The sequence below is a fragment of the Rhinolophus sinicus genome, linkage group LG17 (assembly GCF_036562045.2).
Source record: "Rhinolophus sinicus isolate RSC01 linkage group LG17, ASM3656204v1, whole genome shotgun sequence".
Lineage (NCBI taxonomy): Eukaryota > Metazoa > Chordata > Mammalia > Chiroptera > Rhinolophidae > Rhinolophus > Rhinolophus sinicus.
The window spans coordinates 22591797-22619038 of NC_133766.1; the positions used below are offsets into that span (position 1 = coordinate 22591797).

General features: G+C 38.5%; 1 protein-coding gene across 3 annotated transcripts in view; it reads left to right on the forward strand.

Moving 5' to 3' along the window:
• Positions 1-6885: 6885 nt before the first annotated feature.
• Positions 6886-27242, forward strand: part of NUCKS1 (nuclear casein kinase and cyclin dependent kinase substrate 1) — a 28773-nt gene continuing 8416 nt past the window's right edge. The window contains exons 1-3 of one of the 3 annotated variants that reach the window (XM_074322358.1): positions 6886-7132; positions 24210-24259; positions 25979-26084. In XM_074322358.1, coding sequence (XP_074178459.1) covers positions 7116-7132; positions 24210-24259; positions 25979-26084 — 173 coding nt within the window. In that variant the 5' untranslated portion in view covers positions 6886-7115. Of the gene's footprint in view, positions 7133-11864; positions 11888-24209; positions 24260-25978; positions 26085-27242 lie in introns of those variants that run through there. The other 2 variants (XM_074322359.1, XM_074322360.1) reach the window with 2 other exon arrangements.

Genomic DNA, 27242 nt, shown 5'->3' on the forward strand with positions numbered 1-27242 from the left:
GCTGCAGGGAGTTCCGCGTCTACTTCTTGTAGTCATGGGGGTGGGGGGGCGGTAAGGAGGGAGATCAGGAAAAGCCTCATGGAAGAGAGGGCACTTGAGCTGGATAAGTGTTACTAACTGGAGGACTACAAGAGGAAATGCATTCTAGACAGACAGAATGAAGTGAATAACGGCCTGGGGGCATGCAGTAAATAGCAGAGTTGCTCAGAGAGCAGTGGATGTTCATTATGGCTGGAGCTGGCAGGGGTGGAAGAGGGGACTGTGAGAAAATTAGGTTGGAGATTGGGCCAAATCAAGAACTTCGTAGGCCATGCTGAGGCATTTGAACCTCTCTTGTAGTGGAGAATTATAGAAGGGTTTAATTTTTTTATTTTTATTTTTTTATTTTTTTAGTTTTCTTGTTGAAAAATACATAAACATGAGTACATTTTTAAAAATGGCTTAAAACAACAGAAATTTATCATTTTATAGTTCTGGAGACCAGAGGTTTTAAATGGGTCTCACTGGGCTAATTCCAAAATGCTTTCCTTTCTAGAGGCTCTAGGGCAGAAACATTTTCTTACTTTTTCTACCTTCTAGAGGTTGCCCACATTCCTTGACTTATGGCCCCCTTCATCCACCTTCAAAGCCAGCCATAACTGGTCAGGTCTTTCTCAAATCTCATGACTCTGACATCTTTTGCCCACCTCTCTACTTTTAAGGACACTTGCGATTACATTGGGTCCACCTAGATAATCCAGGTTGATTTCCCCATATCGAGATCAGTTTATTAGCAACCTTAATTCCCCACCCCATATTCACAGGTTCCTGAGATTAGGTTATGGACATTTTGGGGAGGTCATTATTATGCCTGCCGCAGATAGGACACTGAGGAGTAGTGGGGTTAAGGAACTTGCCTGGGGTTACACAACTAGTTGGTAGTAGGGCCAATAATAAAATTATTTTTTTAATTCAAATAATACAGACATGTTTTAGAAGAAGATAGAAATTTTTGAATATTCTTCCAGGTTTTTCTCTACATATGCAGTCCCAGATGTCCACCCTTCCCCCTGAAAAAAAAAAAAGGCTCATATATGGCTTCCTGCAACCAGTCTTTTTTTTTTAATTGGGGAATACTGGGGAACAGTGTGTGTTTTTCCAGGACTCATCAGCTCCATGTCAAGTCATCGTTTTTCAATCTCGTTGTAGGGGGCGCAGCTCAGTTCCAAGTCAAGTCGTTGTTTTCAATCTAGTTGTGGAGGGCACAGCTTACTGGCCCACGTGGGAATCGAACCTGCAACCTTGGTGTTATGAGCACCGCCCTCTAACCACTGAGCAAACTGGCCGCACACCCGATGCTCAGCTCCAAGACTAAGCCATTGCTTCTCACTGGTCCATGTGGGAATCAAACCTGCAACCTTGTTAAGAGCTCGTGCTCTAACCAACTGAGCCATCTGACCACGCCCCCCTTTTTTTTAATGTATCTTGTATATCTCCCCGTATAAGAACATACAGTTTTACCTCATTCCTTTTAATTGCTGCATAAGATTGTATGAATGTATTATAATTTATGAAACCAGCTACCTATTAATGGATGTTCGGATTGTTTCTTTTTCCTCTCTTGATGCCACAAACTAACATCTTTATTTATTTATGAACTTATGTGAAAACTTCTTTAGGAATCCCTAGAAGTATGTCAAAGAGTACACACACCTTAAGTTTAAATATAGTGCCAAATTTCCCACCAAAATGTTTGTACCAATATACACTCCCACCAATTGGGCCTGAGGGGCCAGTTTACTCATATCCTTAGCAAAACTGCTTTCAACCTTTACCAATTTGTGAAGTGTAAGTTTTTCAAATTATTTTTTCTTATGAGTGAGTGTATTTTTTAATATATTAGTCAATTTTATTGTGTTAGTCATCTATTTGTATCCTATGTCTGTTTTTATTTTGTTGTCTTTTTCTTAGTGGTTTTATAAAAGCTCTTTGTACTTATATATTAAATATATTATCCATTTGTCATACACATTGCAAATATTTTCCCCAGTTCATGGAGAAATTTTAAGCAGAGTGATACTGGATTTGTGCTTGAGAAAGCTCTCTGGTAGTAGCTTAAATGCTAGTATAAAGCGCTTAGACTTTATAATGGAAGCGGTGTGGATGGGTTGAGCACCATGCATTGTCTGTTATATCTACCACAGATCACCAAAAAAAGGAGAGAAGATAAGTGCTGGAAGGGGGGATGCTTTGTTTGGCATAGATAAATTGAGCTTTTGGGCATCCATGTGGAGATGTCTGTTAGGCAGTCAGGATACTGGGTTGGAATTCAGAGAGGCAGAGAGGCTGGCGGTAGTTGGTGGACTCATGCTTACACTGGGTATGGCTGAAATGGATCAGTTTCCCAGGGACGGTTAGGAGACAGTGGTGAGTGACAACACCTTGGACATTCCCAGTGCTGAAAGATGATTATCATCATTCTCACTGTCACCTTTTCTCTGGCTGTGGGCAGCCTTTGTGAACTCTGTTCCCAGGGCTTAAGGATGGTTGTGTTCTGTCGGAGGAATAAACCAGCTGTTGGATTTGGGGGTTTTTCCTTCAGTGAAGACCACATAATCTATTCTGCTTCCCACAGTGCTACACAGCGTACAAGCTACTTTCACAAGTGAGCCAATTTTTTTCTTGTCATTATGTGACCCTTGTGAAGTAGGTAAGGACCGGTATAATTATTCCCATTTTACACTGGAAGGAGCTGAGGCTCAGAAGTTTGAAATTTGCCAAAGGTCACCTACGTAGTAAATCATGGTGCTCAGAGACAGATATTCTTTTTTTTCTTTTTTTTTAAGATTTTATTGGGGAAGAGGAACAGGACTTTATTGGGGGATAGTGTGTACTTCCAGGCCTTTTTTCCAAGTCAATTTGTTGTCCTTTCGATCTTAGTTGTGGAGGGTGCCGTTCAGCTTCAAGTTGTTGTCCTTTCAGTCTTAGTTGTGGAGGACGCAGCTCAGCTCCAGGTCCAGTTGCCGTTTCTAGTTGCAGGGGGCGCAGCCCACCATCCCTTGCGGGACTTGAGGAGTTGAACCGGCAACCTTGTGGTTGAGAGCCCACTGGCCCATGTGGGAATCGAACCGGCAGCCTTCGGAGTTAGGAGCACGGAGCTCTAACCGCCTGAGCCACCGGGCCGGTGAGACAGATATTCTTGATTACAAGTTCAGTGCTCTTTTTGTTTTACCGTGGGGGCACCCTTTCAGCAATGTTCACTTCACAATATTTGTCAGTGGTTTAGATGGATAAGAGAGTGTCTCCTTCAATGTTACAAGGGAAAGTTTTCTATGGATTTTATTGGTATCAAGCAAAACAAGTGTTAGTCTTTTGGGTGTTTTTCCTTCAATTTAAACTAGATGCCAAGTTGTACATCTTTTTTGTTTTAGTAGCAGAAATCCACCTAAACTTAGCTCTTACCATTCTTAAAAGTAGAGAGGAGGCAACCAACTGAATGGGAGAAGATTTTTGCAAACAGTACCTCTGATAAGGGGCTAAAAGTAGAGAGGAAGATGGAAGTTTAGAGCCAAAGAACTATATATTTCAGAAAATGAATTTAAAAGTTTAAATTGATTTTGACCCAACCTTTATCTGGCTGTGATCTGAGGGCAAGGGAGCATCCTTCTTAACCATGAATCTATCTCCAGGCAGGCTCCTTGACCTCTGGATTTGCAGAAATGTTAACCAGACACACAGCTCTTCTGTCCCTTCCTTTCTTCTGAGTATGGTGGGGCAGAGAGTCAGCAGGTTGGAGGTAAAAGTTAAAAAAAAAAAAAAAGAAGAAAAAGAAAAAGCCTAGGAGAAGCTTTCTTTAATTCCCGGAAGGGTCTTTAAAGAGCGGTGACTTTTTGTGTTCCTGTGGTCAACAGAAGCAGTGTCTGTCTTTAGACCTGGTTGGCTGACTTTCATGAGGTCCCAGAACTGGAAGTGCCCAGCACACAGTAAAGGCTCAAACATTTTTATAAAACTCTCAGCTACCATAGCATAGTCTTGAAGGAAATGGTCTTTGTTAGGGACTGGAAGGAGGAGTCATCAGGCCTACCACTCCAGCACTGTCACTTCTCACTGGCTTTTAACATACAGGGGAGAAGGAAAAGGCTACTTCTCAGAGAATAACTAAAGTCACAGGAGAAATTAACCATTGGGTTTAAGTGGCCATTAAATCTCATTTCCAGGGAAAAGGAATAATTGGCTTTTCTGTCTCCTGAGACTGTTTTGTTTTCATAATTTTCATAGTATTATTATGTATATGTCCCTTCTAAAAATCTAACCTATCATATGATCAGTGTCTTTCTTCAGTTTCCAACAAACTGGTTGTGGTTGCAACAGGTGCCCCAGGCAGATAGTTTGAGGATGGGCTACAGGGAACTCGCGTTGGAGACTGTATTCCAAGTTCTCTTAGGCATAATTCTTTACTAAAAAGTAAACTAGAAGTTCAAGTCTTAAGTTACTTTCTTCCTAAGAGACAGTGTTTGTTGAAATACTGCGTGAATAAACAAATGGAGGGAAGACGTTAACTGAGGTTGAGGTGAGGAGAGAGGTAGGATATGACCCTCACCTTGGAAGAGGAAGCGCCTTCATTCAATGGATATGTGTATATTGGCCTTGAACTAAACTATGAGGCCAAGGCCTGGAAGACCTGTGCTGAACTTGACAACTGCCTGGACATATTGACTATGGCCAGTTCCTTTCATTACCTAATAAATGAGTAACAAGAACTGCTCTGCTTCATCTCACAATACCAAACAATGGTATTTGCTAAAAGAATAGCAATCTGCCCTAATAAAACAGCCTCCCACAAAATCACTCATGATCACTGTACCACCCCAGTCTGCACTGGCATTTTGACAATAATATGGCTGACAATATACTTAGTCAAAATATATTCAGACGCCCATTATGATGGCTATTACTAAAGAAACAGAAAACAAATGTTAGCAAAGATGTGGAGAAATCAGAACCCTGTGCACTGTTGTTGGGAATGCTGTGGAAAATAGCATGCAGATTCCTCAAAAAATTAAAAGTAGAATTATCATATGATGTAGCAATTCCACTTCTGTGCATATACCACAAATAATTGAAAGCAGGGGCTCAAAGAGATATTTGTACACCCATGTTCATAGCAGCATTATTCACAATAGCCCAAATCTGGAAGCAACCCAAGTGTTCACTGACAATTGAGCAGGTAAACAAAATGTGGTATGACATACAATGAAATATTATTCAGCCTTTGAAAGGTAGAAAATTTTGATACATGCTACAACATGAATGAACCTAGAAGACGTTATGCTAAGTGAAATAAGCCAATCACCAAAGGACAAATACTGTTTGATTCTACTTATATGAGGTTCCTAGAGTAGTCAAATAGTCATAAAGACAGAAGGAAGAATGGTAGGTGCCAGGGGCTAGGGAGAGAGGGAATGGGAAGTTAGTATTTAATGGTTAGTGTTTCAGTTGGATTTGATGAAAAAGTCTGAAGATGGATGGTGGTGATGGTTGCACAACAGTGTGAATGTACTTACTGCCACTGAGCTATGTACTTAATTTACGTAATGCATCTTTTTACTAATAAAGGGGAAAAAATTCAGATAAAAAGGGTGGAGTGACATGAAAAGGCAAAAGATAACTTTAATGCTTCACTGGTATACTGTGCTATTCTCTTATCTTAGAGTACCCAGATTTTACAAAGAACTTCAGGGGCAGACAGTGATGGGTTTGTTTGTTTATGGCATGTATCTTCAGTTGGTTATTAACAGGTTGCCTGTGGCAGGGACAGAAGTCTATTTTTACAATGGCGGGGTAAACCTTAGTTGTTCCCATAGGGATCCTGAGCTCTGCCTCCGAGTTTTAGGCATCCAACAAATGTTCATGGACTCCAGTGGAATGATCTGAGTTACCTAAATTATTTGACTTGAGTCTTGAGCCAGTCCCACCTACTTCCACCCAGGGATCAGGTCATCTTTCAAAAATTGAATTTAGCCATTTCAAGCACTTACATAGCGCTTATTGTGTGCCAGAGATAGTCCTAAAGGCTTTTCATGTATCAACTCATTTAATCCTAATAACTTTATAAGCTAAGTACTATTGTTCCCCATTTTACACATGAAAAAACTGAGACACAGAGTTAAAGTTATACAACTATTAAGTTTTGGACCTGAGGTTCAAACCGAAACATCTTGTGGACCCAGAGCTCTTGCTCCTAATCATTGGGCCCCCGGAAGAAATGTCTGAGTCAGGGGCTTTAATGACCCTGAAGTGGACCTCCAGGTCCAGAATGGAGAACGGAAATTGGGGGTGAAGTTATTACTTGAGTATGATCCTGCCTCTGTGCTCCAGCAGCGGTTGTACCGCTGTGGGCTAATGCGAAAGCGAGGGGAAGGGGCTTGTGGGTTTAAGGTCAAATTTTTTGAACCTATGGAATTTCCCTCCAATTCTGAAGCAGCCTCATAATGACGAATCAGCTGCTTATCCCACAGGTTTCGCTATTAGTGGAGTTTCTAGATGATTAAGGCAGGTGAAATGAAATATAATTAAACTAACACTAAATGACATTGTCTCCTATATAAACCCTTTTTTCTATTCGTTCCAAGATGCGACCCAAGACGAATCTGCAACTCTGGAGTAGAAACCAGGGGGCGGGCCGACCAGCGACCATTTTTGTTTTGCGGCCGTGCGCTCTCAGAGCATCTTGACTAACAGGAACCCACGGAGGAGGCGGAGCCTATCAGAAAGTGGGCGGGGCGTAGGAGACGTGATGATTCAAACGGACTAATGAGCTCGGCGCATCTGGCAGGACCCGCCAATGACAGGGTGTGTAGGGGCGGAGCCCATAAGCCCTAGTGTGTTTGGTTGCACGGCAGCTTTGGCGCATTTTCGGCTGGTTTGATTCATCCATTTTGAAGAGACGGGGGAGCGGGGGGCTCGTCTGATTACGGGGCCCTGGACCTAGGAGCGACAGAGTTTGAGAAGCCAGCAGCTCGGGGTTCGGCGGCAGCGGCCCCCTTGGCCGAAGTTGGGGGGGGGCGCCGAGCGCGCGGGGTGGGGGGGGGTCCTGGTCTTTGGCTTCTCAACTCGGTCCTGTTTCGACAGCGAACATGTCTCGGCCTGTCAGGTCAGTGCGGAGTCTGAGGCCTGGAACGGGTTGGAGGGGTTGGGGGGTGGGGTTTGAGTGGTCAAGGAGTGGGGGACACAAGCCTAGAGTCAGCTCTCGCCGCCACGCGCGGCCTCCCTTTCGGGGCCCGCGCGCGCCCTTGAGCGTAGGGGGCCTTGCTGGCGCGTGGGGCTGCGCGGGGGTGGCGGCCACGCGCCCATGCGCGCTCCTCCCCGCGCCGCTGCAGGGCTTCGGGCTGCTTCGCGGCCTCCCCCACCCGCCGCACTGGAGCGGGCGGGGTGTTCCCTAACCGCGAGCGGCCGGAGGGGGAGGGGTGTGAAGTCAGCGCCCCCACCCAGGCCCCGCCTACTCGGGCCAGCCCCTTTGAGCCCGCTGGGGAGACATCGGCGGCCTGGGGCTGGGGCCCCTACCTGGAGTGTTGGGGGGCGGAGGCGCCCGTATTGACCCCCCACACACACTTCTGGGGGCCTGGGGGCCTCAGCTGTCTCGAGCAGCCCAGGGTGTTGCACGCCAAGGGGGAGGGGCAGCACTGCCGCCAGGCCCCGCCTCCGGCCTCGGGGGTCGCTGCGGGCCCCGCCTCCCAGATCGGGCCGGGCGTGGGCGGGGCCGGTCCTTCCTTCTCTGGCAAAAGTGAGAGTTGGGAACTGGGCGGTGGAAAAGAAGGACTGCCACCTCTGCTCCAACTCGGAGTTCTGAGCGGGTTAATCCCCCGAGTTCTCCCTTGCCCTCCGACCAGAAATGTCCTTCCTCGGGGATATGTCCTTCCTCCGCGAGGTGCGGGTTAACAGAACGGCCCAAATCCCGTGTGGTTCTCGTTCCCGCTAGCTCTACTTCTCATCCGGCGGACACATCTCGGATGTTTGTGTAACCCTCTCTGCCCCGAATACGATTAATAATAATGGGGCTGGATTCCGTTAACCGTTACACTTTATTCTGAGCATTTCAACAAGTTCGCTGCTCCCCAGCGGACGGTGGACTCGCCCTGTAGCGTCCTCCTGGCTATTGTATGGAATGTACCATTTATAGAGGGGTGTGGCTTAATTCACTGTTGTGGCCTTAAAAAGGAGAGCTGTATTATTTAATGTGATGTCCGTGACGTTTTTGGATGTAAGGAATTGGCTACTTCGCATAGTGTTTTCTGGATAGACAGGTAAAGGCTTCTTTTTTAAATGTTTTAACAGTTGTTGCTTCCCATTCTTCATTCCAAGTTTTGTGAGAAACGGAAGTATTTTGACGTAGAGCTCTAAAGAGAGGTTTGGAACCCCGGAAAGGGTTTTGTTCCACACCGTTCTGTCTCCTGACTAGACCATCCGTCTCCAACTGGTGGTGGTATAGGACTGCACACCCTGCGATCTGGTTGGGCGTGAGGAGAGTGCTAACTGCCTGACTGCTTTTCTGCCTTCTAATTGCAACCCGCATCTCTGATAACTCACCATCGAAACCGGGAAGGCTTTTGCCAACTTTTTGGCAAGGAATCTAAGTAGATGTTTCAGGTTATAGTATGTATGCATACTCTTTTGGCATAAAATTGACCGATGTATCTCATCAATTTATGTAGAATATTTTCTTTAGGATCAGATCAAATAGACAATATCATAATAAAGATTCATTTCATCTGGATTGGATCTTCTGTCTTCTGGAAGTAAGTTTTACTAGGTTTGGATGACTATTGTTGTCACTTATCTGCCTGAGTTTGTGTTTCCACATTTAGACCTTGGAACACGAACAGAACATTTTTTTACTTGAAAACTGGATTATTAATACCACCAGGTGGAGACAAATACAGAGGGTGCCCAAAAAAAATGTATACACATTTTAAGAAAGGAAAACTATTAAAAATGTAATACTCAATATATACCAATAAAAAGATGAATACAAGTCACGTTTGACTTCTGCGATTACTAGAGGTGCTCAAAAGTGGTTATCAGCAGCGTCCAGACACTTCGGATTACGGCAAACTACTACTTGAGCAACGTTGACCAAAGTGTCCACTTGTATACATTTTTTTGGCACCCGTGGTATTTAAGCACATTCTATAAGTTTTTTGGAGACATTGGGAATTCTGCACAACTCTTTTTCTTGTTCGATATGTTGTTAAAAGTAATTTTAACTGTTTATTTTTTTCTATTTGATGAATGAAGTTAATATACTGTGGGCTTTTTTTGGTCACTTTCACATTAATTTCAAAGCAACTTGATTTTTAATTATATATTTTAGTGATAAAGTCTTTTTGTAACTATTTCTTAAAAATCTTTACTATACTCATGACCAATAATAAAGCAGAAATAATTAAACTGGAGTTGGGTGGTTTGTTAAATTTTGCAATAAAAAAGTCGTCTTAGGGAAGTGCTTTTGTTTCAAGGTGTAATTGAATCTATGTACTGTGTACCTGCGGGCATTTAACAAACATTACTGATTGACAATGATATCAGAAGAATCGGCCTTATTTACAACAAACAACAAAGCATGTAGGAAAATAATAGTATCAGCACATCTTTTGGAGTATGTTTCTGCCTTTAAGCCTATATGTAATTTTGAGGTTTTTCTGGTGTTTTCATTTTTGCTATAAATATTATTCATTTTTATATTAACCTAAGCATTTAAAGATTTAGAAATGGCTGCTTGACACCAGTTTCCAAATGAAAGGAATAATGAACTGATCAGCTCCAGCAGGGTTTCCCATAGATAGTGTAACATCTTCTAAGTAGCTTTGTTCATACAGTGTTGTTATCCTTAACTTTTACAGTATCTGACTCACTGTGTATAAATGAGAGCTCAAATATCTTAGGCCTTGGCTTCAAATTTATAGCATAAAATCACAGTCTTGGAACTAAAAAGAAATGTACGCAACATCATTTTACAAGGGACTTAATGGGGAAACTGCACAAGTTAAGTGCCTTGTACCACACACTAGTAGTAGATGCCAAGATTTGGCCTAAAACCTAGAGTTGTCTCATGCGGTCCTGCTCATCACTCTGCCCCTTTACTCACAATAATCACTTTACCTTCTGCTTGATAAGTATTGATGTTATTGTGTATGGAACCTTTAACTTTTCAAAGTGCTTTCATGATTCATCTTTGTGAGGAAGGAAGAAAAAGATGAGAAAGAAAGTTCAGAGATTTACTGACTTGCCCAGACTAGAAACCAGGTTTCTTGAAATTCATCTTGGTATATTCTGCAGATTCTCCTCCCGTGTTGAAAACAGTCCAAGTCATTCAAATTTGCTCCTTCCTTTGTAGCGTAAGTGTACTTGATATCTTGCCTTGTTTAGTACTTGAGAGTGCAAGGAACCTTTAACATTGAAAGTTTATATGTGATAGCCTAGGCTCTTGCAGGTTGATAAAAAATTACCTTTTTTTGGTCATGTTTATCATGTTGAGAATTACTAACTTTCCCAAGATTCCAGATTGCTTTCTTTTCCAAGAGAATTTTGCTTGAGACGTATCTTGATTCTAAACAATTGACATATTCTCTCTTACCAGAAAATTAATTTTGAAAAGTCCTCAGTTAAAGGGAATACTTGGAAACCTGAAAATTCAAGATAGCTTTGGGATTTATGATGCCCAGTATGTACAGGAAGACGTTAAACATTTATTGTCCTAGTAAATGTTAAGGCTAGCCTGCCTGGTTCCTTATGTCTCTTCTTATTCTCTAGTCCCAGGGTGTGTGTGTGTGTGTGTGTGTGTGTGAGAGAGAGAGAGGGAGATTTTTACTAACCTTGGATCTGTACATTTTATTATTACTTACATGTCACTTTCCTCTAAAAAGACAAACTCTGCTGTAGACTTTGCCTTCAAAGATACCTCATCTAGTAACTTGCAAAGCCTGAATAATGTGAGGAGTTAATTTTATAACAATACTTAAGTATTCAACATTTCCCAACATATATGTAGTTAATTAAGCTGAAAATTATAGTACAGTGTTTAAAGTGTGGTTTTTAGAGTAATTTACTGAACAAATGTTTACTGAAAAAGCAGTCACTTCTAGAGGCTTCCACTTTATCTTGTTTTATCCTTATTACAACCCTGTAAGGATTTAAAAAAAAAAATCCTACGTAACATGAAATAAGCTTAAAGACTATGTTACTCGAGGTCATAGAACTATTAAAGCAGAGCCAAGATTTGAACCCAGTATTTCTGAATACAAAGCTGGCATTTTTTCCATGGTACCAGTCCTTCCTAGAAGTATTTGACATGAAGATGGCCAAATGGTTTTTATTTAGTAATCTCTTCAGTGGTGAGTACATTCTGACAAATTCGTGAACTTATTGCAACGATGTTGCTAACCTTTTTTGATACCAGAGAGATTATTCATTATGAAATTGTACCAACTGGACAAACAGTTTTAACCACGTTTACTATTTGGAAGTGCTGAAAAGCCTGCGTGAAAAAGTTAGAAGACCTGAACTTTTTGCCAACAATTCATGGCTCTTGCATCACGACAATGCAGCAGTTCACAGGGCACGGTCTATGAGGGAGTTTTTAGCCAGTAAACAAATAACTATATTGCAACACCCTTCCTACTCACCTGATCTGGCCCCCAATGACTTCTTTCTTTACCGGAAGATAAAGGAAGTATTGAAGACATTTTGATGACATTCAGGACATCAAAGGGTGATAGGACGACAGCTTTGATGGCCATTCCAGAAGAAGAGTTCCAAAACTGCTTTGAAGGGTGGACTAGGCGCTGGCATTGGTGCATAGCTTCCCAAGGGGAGTACTTCAAAGGTGACCGTAGTGATATTCAGCAATGAGGTATGTAGCACTTTTTCTAGGATGAGTTTGCGAACCTAATTGTCAGACGTGGTACATAGGTTTTTAGTACTATATAGAAAATAGGGAAAATATAGCCCAAATGTTTTAAATAGGAGCTTTGTTCAACTAAATATTTCAAATAATTTTCAGAGATACTTTTTATTTTTTTAAAAAACACTAGAACTTAAGAAATTAAGTGCGGTTCCTTCAATTTGCCATTGATGACTTTGAAGCCAAAGGAATTAAAAAGTGTAGACGAAATATAGCAAAGCTGGATTTAGACGACATGAGTTTTAGCTGTTCTTTCAACTACATTTACATTTACTGATACTTCATTCCACATAGAATGTATTACAGGCCCACAATCCCTTGTTTGAAACCATTGGAGCCACATATGTTGGGAAGTTCAGATTTTTTCAAAAATTTTAGAAAGGTGACAGGGTGTCTGTACTGTATATTAATATTCCATCACCAGTGAGCCTGGGGTAGTGCTCCTGTCAACCATATGACTATCTTTGTAGTAAAACTTGACTAATTTTCACATACACAAGAAAACTAAGAAGCCTCTCATTGTTGATGTCAAGTCAGCTTTACCACCATAATAAGTTACAAAAAAACTTGTGGTTTTCAGAACTTTGAATTTCTAAATTGTGGATTAGAGGTTTTGGACCTTTAACAGAAGTCCCTTTCTCAACCTTCAGTTTTAGAAAAAAACTCATGTTGAAACTTAATAATTGAGTTACGACTTACTAAGCAATTCTTTGTGCCAGAATATCCTGCCAGGCACTTTACACATATTTCAAAATCTTGAAACAACTCTTCAAGTGAGGTATAAATTACCTCTATTTCATAGGTATACGAGATAGCTGTGGCTTAGCTAAATTAAGTGACAGGCCCTGTTCCCCTAACTTTAAGAGGTGAAGCAGGAATTCAAATCCCAGTGTGGCCAACCTAAAGCCAGTGTAACCTTTGCTGTGATACACACTGCCGTGAGGTGTTACCCTTTCTAATGTTAATAGTTCACTTCCATCTCTGGAGAGGGTTACAGTTCACAATATGACTTGTGGGGAAGACCAGCTTTAATATGAGTTTGGGAAAAGGACAATTTTTGGAAGGAATAGAATATGTGAAGGGATTAAAGGAAGATACATCTGCATGTAGAGGAAAAAGCAGTGAAGCAGTGTGACGCTTTTGTGGGAAGAAATGTGAATGTTAGATGAGTGTGACATTGTTTTTAAGTTTACACATTTCATAGTACAGGGCATTTTCCCCTGACTAAAATAAGTGAATAGATTCCAAAGCCACTTAATGGATATTAGAAGAAAATTAAAGGGCTTGTTTTACGTAGAAGTATAGATGCAAAATTGCCAAACAATGTGAGCTAACTGAATCCAATGTATATTAAAATTTACAGTGCCAAAAAAGTGTATACTCATTTTAAGAAAGGAAAACTATTAAAATTGTAATATATACCGATAACAAAAGATGAATACAAGTCACGTTTGACTTCTGCATTTACAAGAGATGCACAATGTGGTTACCATCATCAGCATAATTTTAATAGTTGGGTTTTTTTCTTAAAATGTGTATACATTTTTTTGGTACCCTCTGTGTATGATTGATTAGGATTTGTCCCAGGAACAAAAAATCTGTCACTGATTTATCATATTAAAAGACTAAAAAAACCATGGCATTTGAAAAGATTCAACACCTATTTTAACACTCAGTACATTACAGTTAGAAGGAAATTAAGATTAATTAAACATGGACTTGATTGAACTTGACAAAAGTTACAAACAAAGGTAAGTTGTTGAGTTTTTATTGTTTTAAATCAATTAGCAATAAAACTATTGGAGGGAGATATCAACCCTGGGTATTGGGAGACTTGGGTTTCATTATATAAATCTCTGTTTAGGTTTATATAATGAAGATGTTGAACTCCACTTGAATAATAGTACCTTGCATTTACAAAGCATTTTATAATTACCAAGCTTTTTAGATTTCTTCCAGCTCTAAAAATAAATGTGAAGGAGACAATAATTTTGAATAAAGAAAGGGAGATTGTTTTTATTATTTTTATGTATTTGGTCTGTTTTTCTCAAATACGAAACAAGGCCACCATACTGTGTAAGTCCGGGACACCCCCCACATTATGGTCCATGTGGATGGTACCGCTCGGGGGTTAATAAAGTTTAGAGTGCACAGCCAGATAGATGGTTGCCTTGTAAACTTGGTTACTGAAACTTAACAATGAAGTTACTGAGTGTGCTGTGAACTGTTACTTCTGTTTGCATTTGTTAAATTCTTGGCTGCAAAGATAGAAATAAACGTGACTCATTACTCTAGATTAGAAAGAAATATCTAGAGGTAGTCTCAGTTTAGGAGGCTGCCATGTTGTGCACAATAGGAAAAAACATTTACCACAGGGTCACTTTGGTCAAACTGGGGCATCCCTTCGTTTTGTCTTTAAAAATTACAGTCTAGATTCTAGGAAGAGGAACTGATAATAGAATTGCATTGCCGTATTTTTAAATTACTATAAAAATAGCTATAGTACGGGTCTTTGAAATACTTAAGGTGCAGAGACCACAAGTTGCCAAAGAGTGTTTCAACTGGGTAAATGTCTTCAGGTGCTTCTTAGTATCTATGTTTGAGTTGTGCACGTGTTTAGTTACCTGCTAGTAAGCAAAGTTATCTTCAGGGAGATTGCATCTGTAGAGACAAAATGACCCGAAAGATGAACTACTTGAGAAACTAAAAATTAGCTTGATTGAGAAGTAAAAGTCCACCTTGCTTTTCATTGGGCTGGGATAACAGACACAGCAGTCTGTCTTCCACTGGTAGACTGCAGCTGTAAAGATTTATAATGATTCTCTAAGATCAGAGACATCAGAAACTTTGCTGTTTGAAATGATGTAAGAATGAAACCTCAAACTTTTGTCAGAACTTAAGTCCTTTTGACAGAGAACCAGCGTCAATATACAACTTCAGAGCTTCAAAGGAGGGGCTGCTAGACACAAAATTCCACATCTACCTTAACTTTGCCAAGAAGGAGGATGAGAGATCCACTTTGCAGTCCAGACTTAATGTTGACCGCTTTACACACTGTCCTATTGTGCGTTGAACCTGTCAAGGCACTGCTTTATTTAAATTTCACCTAAATTCTACTCTTCCCCAAATCCTGTAAGTGTTCCTATTGGGTTAAGATGCTCCACACTTCTGATGTTGCCGTCGCCTTCATTGTAATGAGTCAATAAACCTGACTTTGGAGAGCTACAGATTTGTCTCTGGTGATTGGGTTAAAACAACTGGGGAAGAGTCCACTGAGGTTTCTGACACCCTCTCTTACTGCAGGCAGGACTCTACTTGGTAATGTGCACATCTGAGACCCTTTCAGTTTCACCGGTTTGAGATTTCTCTGTCCCTAATTGCATAGTGTTTGCACTGAACTTCTGTTGGCAAAAATCTAGCCCATTTTATTTATCTAAAACTGTATCTTATACTCACTGAAATTTATGTGTGACTTTTAAGCGAAATAGTGTCCTGCATGGAGAATATATGGTGGAACTGAATGTGTTTTGGGAATAAGGACTGACATACAAGAGTTAATATTCATCTGGGCGAAAACATTAGCATGTTGATTTTAAAAAAGATTTAGTAGGGAATTGTGACAGTCATCTAATAAACAGATGTGGCTGGCTCATTCAGGACTACTTCACTTCGTTTTTCTGTAGAAAACAAACTTCCTTTTTCTATTTGACAAACTTGTCAACGCACTTCTAGGAGCTCTTTCCTATGATTTTTGTTGTTGTTTTGCTTTCTTGTATCCTGTGACTTTTTACATTTTATGTTTAATAGTAAATAACAGAATGATGTAAGATGCAGTCTAAGTAATATATCTTAGCCAAAAGGAACTTAAATGAAGCAGTTGTAAGAAATCACCCTGAATTAAGTATCCTGGCTTCTGTGAACTAATATTCTTACATCCTGAGAAAATTTGGCATATGAATAATCTTTGAGGGATAGAAGAATAGATAAATGTCCTAAGTTTTAAAGGGGGGGAAATAGTTAATATGCAAAAACTTGAATGGCATCAGTGCTGTATAGGAGTTAATTTGTGAACCTTTAGGAAAGGGTTTGAGAGGCGGCAAGTGTCCACAGTACCCTGTAAGGGTGTAGGGTGGGATGGGCTTGAGTTGGAAAATGAACTTGACCAGTTCATGGCTTGTGGCTGTAATAAAGTTACTTAGTCTTTCCGAGCATTAGATTTTTCAGATTAAATTGACTTGATGGTTACTTAGCTCTTCTTGGGAGATTATTGTGAGAATTAAATAATTTAGGTGAAGTGTCTGGCACATAGTAACTGCTGTTGTAATTATTGATAAAAGTCAGTGTGGATTCACAAAAAAACAGTCTCGTAGATCAGCATTCTTCATAATGTTGGCTTTCAGGGATATCAAGCATTTGATTCAAATTTTATTTTTAAAATATAGGTAATTTAGCAGGTTTCTTTAATGCAGGACTTTCAAAGTTTTAACATGTTTAAGGAGGTCATAATATCCAAATTGGTCTGACCAGGAAACCGTTAGAAAACCTATCTTGACAAAATACAAGTTGAAAAATTGTGTAATGAGAAAATTTTTTAAATTTGAAATTATGAGACATTTATGTTCTTAAAGTTATTCTTTTAATTAGCTGTGTTTTATTTTGTGGTTCCTGGGAATATTTTATGTGAACAAAGAAGGTTTATTCCTAAAGAGCTTAACTGTCATTGATTTAAAATGAACTCATGTGCTTTTTAAAAAATTTATTAGACTAAAAGAATACTGTTAAAATACTGGGTTTCTCTTTCAACAGGAGTTTTAACAGAGCTTCACATGAGGTCCTTGTGGGGAAAATGAAGAAATGTAGGCAGAATGATAGTTGACTGGGAAGGACTTGGGCCTCAGTAGCCGTCCCCAGAGAAGGCTGATTGATGTCCACCTGGGAGAAGATTGCCACTGATGCCCTAGGGGCTTTGTTCTTGGTCTTTGCTGATGAAGTCTGCGGCTAATAGGAATTTGGGAAATAAAAAATATATGTCGAAGTGAAGTATCAGTATACAAAAAGGTTTCGGATTTTTGGGAAAGGAGGTTTTAGTCATTGTAATTGCAATATCCAGTCGATTGAGTAATATACCTTAGATCTTGGATTGCATTAGTACAAGCGTAGAATAGAATAGGAAGAGGAAGGTCATAACCCTGATCTGCCTCCCCACCCCCTACCCCCGCACCTTTTTAAAACCATACTTTGTTTAGATTGGGACTAAATCTGAGGTGATGTGTAGGAAAGCAGCGAGGTCCTGAGGATGCTTGAATTACGTCATGAGGAAGCATTAAAGGAACCCCAGAAGAAGAAAGCGGAAACTCGTAAATTTGAAGAGCTGCTCTGTGGAAGAGAGGTTAGATTTAGACCATGGTAATTCCAGGACGTAGACAAGATAGAAACAGTGAGTGGGCTTCAGAGGAAGATTTCACCTGTTGAGAACTGTTTCATTGTTGGAGTTTTCTCATAGGCTGCCTTGGGAGAGATCATGCGAGGTTTTCAGTCGTTCCCTTCTAGGGACATTTGTTGGTAGGATGAGTTTAGGGTAAGATTGGGTTAGATTGTCCAAAGTCCATCTGGTGTCGTCATCCTATCACCATACCCCCCCACCCCCAAGCACACACACGCTGGCCTCCAAACTGACAGTTTTTATGAGTGCGTAAGCTTGAAAAAAGTGATTGAAAAAAAAAAAAAGATACAGGATTTAAATAAGATGTTATTTTTGTGGCTATGGATCAATAACAAGTTTTTTTTGTAAAGGTAAAACTAAAAACAGCTTTGGAAATCTCTTTGCAATCCACTTTTTAGTCTAAAGCAGTGGCTCTCAGACTTTTTTGATGAGGTTCTAATAAATTTTACATTGCAATTTCCTACACACAAGAACACAAACACCTGAAACAAGTTTAGAAGCTTGTTTATTTAGGTACAGTTTTCTCTGATATTTTCTATTTGTGTTTTCTTTTAAAATGCTGGTTATATGCCAGTAAATTCCTTTTCAGACCCAGTAGTAGATTGTGACCTATAGATTAACATTGTTCTACAGGATTTCATTGATCTGATGAAATGAGGTTTTTTTGTTTTTTGTTTTTTTTACCACCTAGATGATTGGTGAAAAGAGCTATGCTGGCTATGTTGGATTTCTCAAAACTCAATGCACTTTCAAGTGCCTAATGAGAAACTTGTTAAATTATACAAAGTTCGCAAGGTGGTTTTTGTTATTCCCTGCATTTACCAGAACAATCTTACTTCTTCAGGGTAAAAATGGAAGTACAGTCAGCTTGATTGAGCTAAAGAAAGTAGTAAGGTGTCTAAGTAGCTGTTTGCCTGGAGAACAAGGTTTTGTGCTTTTTAAGTGGTATAAAACTTAAGGTGTCAATAATTAAATGTGGATCTGTTTAAAAGTTCTGCTTCCTCACCTGGAGCTTGCTTGTTACTTTTCTCCATATTTTGTGCAGGTTTATTGTAAAGTAGTACTGGATTATGTGGTTTTAGTTGTTTTCTCATCTGTAAAGTTAAGAGGTTAGATGCTACCATCGCAAAGTATGGTAATTTCCATCTGAAATAATTGTAATCCTTGACTCTTCAGAATGTTGGTTTTACATATTTCACATTTCAGGAATATGTTTTGGTCCTAGATGGTTGCTGCTACAAGAAAGAAAAAGCATATGGAGGGTAGACTTACCAGTATGTAGTAGAAAGAAGTTGATGATTAAGAGTGAAAGAAAAAAATCCTTTTGCTTCTAAACTGCTTGAGTTATCAACGTTTGGTACGCAGAACAACTCTTTTAGTGTTCTTTGTCTAGCTTCCCACTTTACCTTTCATTTTTTGCACTTTCATACAAAAGTGGGAGCTTCTCATCGCAGCCCTCAGGCAATCATCCCAGAATTGGTTCATTGTGACCAAGGTACATTTAGAATCTAAATAGATGATTATATCAGCTTTTAAATAAGAGCAGGCACATAATTGAAGTTTTTGTATTCCCAAATTTTGTATTTAAACATTTGTTTTTCTTACTGGGTTACAGTTGTCTTTTCTAAAGTGTAAACTTGTAGACTTGTTTAGATGGAACTCCAGTTGATTTGAGTGGTAGAAATTGATCTAACTTGTATGGTGGCTTTAAGATAGCCACTTTCTCTGACCTAAATGGTAACCTGCAAACTTTATCACAAAGTTGGAAATAATATTATAATAGGGGTATTTTGGTATTCTCATTTTAATGAAATGAGCAACAAATCTTTTAAGACATTCTTTCTAAATGGTTTTAGAATAAATACTGTATTTCCCCGAAAATAAGACCAACCAGACCATCAGCTCTACTGCATCTTTTGGAGCAAAAATTAATGTAAGACCCCGTATTGTATTATATTATACCCGGTATTATACCCGCTATTATATTTATATTAAGACCCGGTATTATATTAAAATAAGACCGGGTCTTGTATTAATTTTTGCTCCAAAAGGCGCATTAGAACTAATGGTCTGGCTAGGTCTTATTTTCAGGGAAACACGGTATTCTAAGACATCCGTATTTTAAAACAATGACTTAATCGTGTTCAAATAATAATTAAGTGTTCAAGATTGCAGTGATATTCTGGGTGGAATGAGTTAGTGCTTACAAGTAATAACAGCAATTGATTGGATAGTTGTGTACTTGACACTCACAACAATCTTGAGAGATAGGTATTGTTATTCCTGTTTCACAGGTGAGGAAACTGAAGTTCAGTGAGGGGCAGTAATTGCGCAAGGACATGGAAGTAGTAAGTGGCAGAGCTAGGATCTAAACCAATGTTCCAAAATCTGTGTTTCTAACCTCTGTGCTATGTTGAAGTTTCATTTTGTCCTCCCAGGTTTGGTTGTTGATGCTCATTTTACACTGAAGAGTTAGTTTAGCTTTGGCATTTAATTTAAGTAATGGTTTAATTTAATTCAATTCCTCAATTTTGAGGAATTGAATGTTCCTTTGCTTTCAACTAGGAGTAGAATTTCCCATGCTCTTAGACTTAAATACTACTCTTAAGTGTTGTCTATCCCAATATATCTGGTCAGTTTCCAATTTACATAGGAATAAGTTCATCAAAAATATTTCAAGCCTAAAGTAAATCTCCAATAGTGGAAATAGTATGATTTGAATAGCAGCTTTAGAAGGCAGGAAATGAACTAAACTATTAGTATAAATCAATGACATTGAAAGAAACTTGTTATCACAGATCTTTTATTTAAATTATACTTTCGCTTCTTTAACGTTTTTAGATTGATTTTTTTTTTTACTAGTTACTCATAAGACAAGATTGCTTCTATATTCGTATTTTGCTTTACTCACGTTTTAGTTTTTGTGATAAATAACATTTATGTAAGATAATTCTGGCCATTTTCACATTGAAAGTTAAAATATTTTGTATTTCAAAGGAAGGAGTGATCTTCTGATTTAATTTTGAAAAATTTAATTATATAGTGTCAGAGTAGTCTACATGGCATTTTTGTCGTACTTGTTGAAAACTAGGATAGAAAAAATACACTAAATAGTTGCCTTTTTAATTTGTTAGATTTAAAGTAACAAGTTCTTCACTGTGGAAGAAACTAAATTTTCCTTTGTAGTTAAGAGCAGTGCGGCACATACATCCTCTACTGATACCTTTTCCCACCCCAAGTCCTTTGCAGATGCCAAGTCCATTCACTCATCAAACACATCTCTTGAATTTGGTGTTCCGAATGAAAGAGAGAGGACCCCGTCCTCAAGAAATTCAATTTAGTAAGAAAGACAGACATTTAGTAAATTATATAGTACCAAAGATGGAAGGTGTTGAGGTAAGACTGTATCTAATACCGTGTTTCCCCAAAAGTAAGACCTAGCTGGACAATCAGCTCTGTGTCTTTTGAAACAAAAATTAATATAAGACTTGGTCTTATTTTACTATAATATAAGACCGGGTCTATAAAATATATAATATTATATTTATTACATTACATTGTAATATGTTATAATAAACATATGTGTAATATACTGGGTCTAATATAAGACCGGGTCTTATATTAATTTTTGGTCCAAAAGATGCATTAGAGCTGCCTGACCAGCTAGGTCTTATTTTCGGGGAAACGCGGTAGGAGTGGGATTGATATGAACAGCAGTTTAGGCCAAGGATCAGCATGACTAGGTGGTAAAAAAACAGTATGATTGGCGTAATTAACAAAGTTCCTAGGTTGCTTGATTGTTAAGTGGCAAGAGATGAGAATTTAAGGAGATGATATTATCTTGTAAACTATCTTACAAAATTAGGTTTCTAACAGAGCCCTTAAATTTGGCCCTGAGAGCAAAAAGTTCAGAAAACCTTTGAGTGCCTACTTTTTACCTCGCTCTGTACCAGAAATGTGGGTGTAAGATATGGTTCTTACTTTCAGGAAGCTCAGATTAGTGAAGAAAAAAATGATACAGCAATACTAAACTTTAATATAACTTTATTGAATTTGTAGAGTAACATTTTAGATCTGTCAGCAACTTAGGTTATCAGTTTCAACAGGGGAGGATCTCAGGCCCCGAGAAACTAGTGATTTGCTTGAAGTTCTAGAACCAGAACCCAGGATTGCTACTAACAAAGATTCTGTACTTTATAATTCCTTTCTGGAGTGTTCCACTACTAGTGATACACTAAGAATGTAACTGTCATTGGCAAACTGTTAGAAAGTTCTTTACGTTGAACCCACACTTAATCTGATCACCAAAGCCAAGCAGGTATGTTGACTACTGCTTTCGTTTCAAAACTGTAAAGTAGCTAACATGTTTTCCTTCATTCAAGTTAAAAATCTAAATTATTCAGTTGTTCTTAGTATGACATACCCTTCACCATTCTAGTTACCCTTCTTCATATGGTCTCATAGGATGTATTTGTTGATTTACGGTACCCAGAAATTGTAGCAATATTTTAGTGGCGATCCTTCCAGCATGGATAAGCTGGAATAATTATGCCTGCAGTTTCACAACCTATACATTAATTATTAGAGATTAAGACTTAAAAGTCCCTCTTCTGGATACTTGCCTTCACTTGGTTCCATGTTCTATTTTCCTTGATTGTAAGTAATGCAGAAAATGATTATCTTTGCTTTATGATCATTTTACTGTTTCTCATGGCATCCGTCATTTAAAAATCACTATTTTGCTAGAACATGGTAGGCATTTGATTTCTAACCCACGCCCCAACCCCCCAAAATACTTTTTTTTAGAAAAAATATTTTTATTTTACTCTTTTTTTAAATTGTAGAAGCATAACAAAATTTACTATCTTAACCATTTTTAAGTGTACAGTTCAGTAGTGTTAAATATATTCACATTGTTGTGCACCCAATCTCCAGAACTCTTTCTCGCAAAACTGAAACTATACATACCATTAACTCCCCATCCCCCCACCCCAGCTCCTGACAGCCACCATTCTTCTTTCTGTCTCTATGAATTTAACTACTCTAGGTACATCATATAATTGAAATTAACAGTCATGTTTTTTAAATTAACTTTCCTAATAGAATGGTATCTTTGACATATAAACTCAGCTTACAAAAAAAAACATACAGTTGGCCCTGAACAACACGGGGATTAGGGGCGCCAACCGCCATACAGTCAAAAATCCGAGTATAACTTTTGACTCCCTCAAAACTACTAATACCTACTGTTGACTGGAAGCCTTACTGGTAACATAAACAGTTCATTAACACTTGTATGTTATACGTGGTCTAACAATTAAGTTTGCGAACTCGTCCTAGAAAAAGTGCTACATACGCTGTCTGACAGTTAAGTTTGCGAACTTGCCACCGTGCGCTTACGTGGGCAGCACTGTACATACAGCTCGGTAAGGTTTCATAACTTTGGTGTATCAGTGTCTCACAGCTGTGTTCATGTTGACCTGTGACGGTGTCTCGCTGAGTGGTGTTCATTATTGTTGAGTGTTTTTGTGTGCCGTCATGAGAATGTCTGAGCTTGAAGTAGAGCAACAAATAAATACTAAATTTCTTGTTAAACTTGGCAAGAGTGGAAGTGAAATCAGGGCCATGTTAGTCCAAGTTTATGGGGATAATGCCATGAAGAAAACGGCAGTGTACAAATGGATTAAATGTTTTCCTGAGGGGAGAGAATGCGTCACTGATGAAGAGAGGTCAGGGCGGCCAGTAACGAGCAGAACTGATGAAAACATTGCAAAAACTTGTCGAATTGTGTGTCAGAATTGTCGGCTGACTGTGAAAAGCGTAGCAGACCAAGTAAACATCCATAGAGAAACAGGAAAATCTTAACTGAAAATCTTGGCATGAGAAAGGTGTGTGCAAAAACAGTCCCGAAGGAGCTCATTGATGAACAAAAGCAAAGGAGAGTCGAAGTGTGCCAGGACCTTTTGGAGAGGCAAGACCATGTTTTGGGCGGTTATCACTGGTGATGAAACGTGGGTGTACCAGTACGTCCCTGAAACAAAGCGGCAAATTGCACAATAGAAGTCAGTCAATTCTCCATGACCAAAAGGTTCCATCCAAATCAAGAGTCAAAACAATGTTGCTAACCTTTTTTGATATCATAGGGATTACTCGTTATGAATTTGTACCAACTAGACAAACAGTTCGCCAAGTTTACTATTTGGAAGTTCTGAAAAGGCTGCGTGAAAACATTAGACGACCTGAACTTTTCGCCAACAATTCATGGCTCTTGCATCACGACAATGCACCAGCTCACACGGCACTGTCTGTGAGGGAATTTTTAGCCAGTAAATAACTATTGGAACACCCTCCCTGTCACCATAATTTGTATATTATAATGTAATTTAAAAATCACTTTGCCTTGAAAAAAACTCAGCAATAACCTTGTTTATCAGGTATACATGTATATGTACATATAGCAGTAAGAAAAAATAACATTTACAGTTTTGGTTTATGCACATGCGATACCTCTGCATATAAAATATAAATGGGACTGGCTTATTTTGATGTTTTATGTATATATATGGGGAGGTGGGAGGATGTTTTGTGGGAAAGTAGTATTTGAGCGATCACTGAGATGAGCAATATAAGAATTGTAATTTGAAATACTTTTGGCTTAAGCAACACATTCTTGTAACAAAATGTTAAGCTTTTTCGCTGAGGTGAGGACTTACTGAAAAATAATTTTCAGAGAACTAGTTCAAATTCTGTTCATGAAAAAAATGTTCTAATATCTTAGGAAAGTCCTACATGCATGTTAATGATCTTAATTAGAATTTCTTTCTACAGAAATAGGAAGGTCGTTGATTATTCACAGTTTCAGGAATCTGATGATGCTGGTAAGTTTTATTTCAATAAATTATAAGTTGGGCCCTACTCGTGCAAGAATCACCAGCTTATGTACTTTTTTATTATGCTTTTGGACTATTTATATAAATTACATTAAGATCTGTGTCACCCAAAACAAAAGTTGATCTTGCTTGGATTTTAACTTTTCCTTAGTAAATCATTGATAGAAACACTTGAATAATTTTTTTCTTACCTGGTTTTGGAGTCCAAAGTTTAAATGTGCAATGATTCTGATGCAGTCTTTATTAGTTAATGTATCTCCTGCTGTAATCACAGTTAAAACTTTTACCTTATAATAGGGAATATTTTAGTTTTTGTATAATAAAATAACTAAGATGACAGTATTTTGTGAAACAATTTTGATTTGTAAACTGATTTCATCATAGAATGAGTAGTGTATCTTAAATGTTAGCCATAAAATGTCTTTAGAATATGTCCATAATCTCATTATTTTCCAGATGCATTTACTATTCTTTTTTTAAATCTAATATTATTACTTTATACAGATAATATGTGCACTTTGGGAAAACTTAAAAATGCAGAGATGTATGAAGAAGAGTAAAAAAATAACATATAATCCAATCTCCCAGAGGGAATACTAACATTTATTAAATGTTTGCATTTACTCATTTAATCCCTCAGAACAATCCTGTTAAAATGGGATATATATTATTTCCATTTTACAGATAAGGAAACTTGAGGCAAAGGTTGGACTCAAGTTCCTTTAGCCAGCAAATGGCCATTTTAACCATTTTATTGAAAAAGCTTTTAACTTTTTAAAAAATATGTATAGTTGAAGTCTTGCTATAGAATTTTTGTGTTCTGTCCCTCTCCCACCCCACCCCTACTTACGAATGTCTTTCTCGTATTATTAAAAGTTACTTGATCACACAGTGTGAGGGATATAAATGATAAACGTCTAAGTTTTGCTTTGTCTTGTGCACCTGAAACTAATTAAAAATAAATTAATTAATTAAAGTGAAAAAAATAAAATAAATAAATAAATAAATAAAAATTTAAAACAAGAAAAAGTTACTTGAAAAATTCCTACTGATGGTCGTATGCTGTTCCATAATAGAATTTATAATGTGTCCATCATGTAATTGCTGAAGCTCCAGACTACTTCCAGATTCTCACCCTTATATATAGAATGGTAGAGTAAACCATTTTGGAAATAAACACCTTTAAGGTGGGGTAGTTTTTTTTTAATTTTATAGGGCTTTTGAAATTGGAGGTATTTTCCTCAAGTGCCAGAGTACTCTACTTAATACTTTAATTTAAAAGTAATTTACTTGATAATAGAAATTGTATTAGGATTGTAGATTGTGGGATCTTTACATTCTAAAATGCTCATAATATAACCATATTACTCTAATAGTTTTCAAATTAATATGAAGATGTGGAAATGTGGAAATCTTTAATAAAAGGGTAGGATATAAAATGATAAGAGATATTTGGCTATAGATATATTAAAACAGACAAGAGAACTAGTGGTAATATGCAAAAATGGAAATGATTGAGTTAAGGTGGTGGGACTGGGACAGAAAAAGAATTTATTGTTTTTTTAAATGAGAGAAAATTATTTGGGAAATCCTGCCCCCTCACCATTTAAAGAGCATGAGAGATAATTATCTCCGTAAGTGCAATGGTAATTTCTACATGTAGAAATCATAATTTGGTTCACTGAATTTGAAAAATGCTCTGTTTAGATGAAGATTATGGAAGAGATTCAGGTCCTCCAGCTAAGAAAATTCGATCATCTCCCCGAGAAGCTAAAAATAAGAGGCGGTCTGGAAAGAATTCACAGGAAGATAGGTAAGAGGCATTGTTAATTTGTTCCTGCTTACACTGTCTACCACTCTGAGATGAGGGTACTTTCTGATCTGTAAATTGGTGAAATCTTCATTTATTTTGGGGAGGCACTCGTGGTCTACTTAATGTTGTTTCGCATATTTCATCTTAGGCAGTGCTTCTGAGTCTAGAGGTTAGCCTTTTTAAGGTCTTGAGGCTTGTTTGGACTCAACGGGAATCCAAGGTGATCTCCAAGCATGCCTTTGTTGCTACCCAAACCTCTGTACATAAGCAGAAAGATTAAGTATGTAATTTGTTACCTAAAGTTAGTATTGACGTTTTCATTGCAGCGATAGCAAATAATGAGTGGACCTTTCTCATTCAGTGACAAATCACTGGTAGAATCATTACCAAAGCTTATAGAATTTTAAGTTGTACAGTCTGCTGAGTTTTACTGTCTATAATCAGTTCTGCTTTGTTTAGATAATTGGATCATTTTGGGCAGTTTCCTTTCCCTTAGTTTTATAAATGAGTTCAGACAAATTGTAATTTTAACTAAAATTACCTCACGAGACCAGGGTATTATAACTTTTACCTCTGCTCTTACCAGTATATACATACACTCTCATACTCAGTGTGGCATAACTGTAAAACCTCCTTGATGATGGTGATAGCTACCATCTATGATATGTGCTAGTCTCTGGTATGTGCTAATTTATATTCGTTATCATTTAATTCTCACAACACCTTTATTAGGGAAAGTAGTATTAACTTAGAGAGATTCAGTGATTTACCCAAGATTACCCATCAAATAGGTAAACAGGGGGCCGGGCCGGTGGCTCAGGCGGTTAGAGCTCCGTGCTCCTAACTCCGAAGGCTGCTGGTTCGATCCCCACATGGGCCAGTGGGCTCTCAACCACAAGGTTGCCAGTTCAATTCCTCGAGTCCCGCAAGGGATGGTGGGCTGTGCCCCCTGCAACTAGCAACGGCAACTGGACCTGGAGCTGAGCTGTGCCCTCCACAACTAAGACTGAAAGGACAACAACTTGACTTGAAAAAAAAAAGTCCTGAAGTACACACTGTTCCCCAATAAAGTTCTGTTCGCCTTCCCCAATAAAATCTTTAAAAAAAAAAAAAAAAATAGGTAAACAGGTTTTGCAACCATGTCTGTTAGACCTTTTT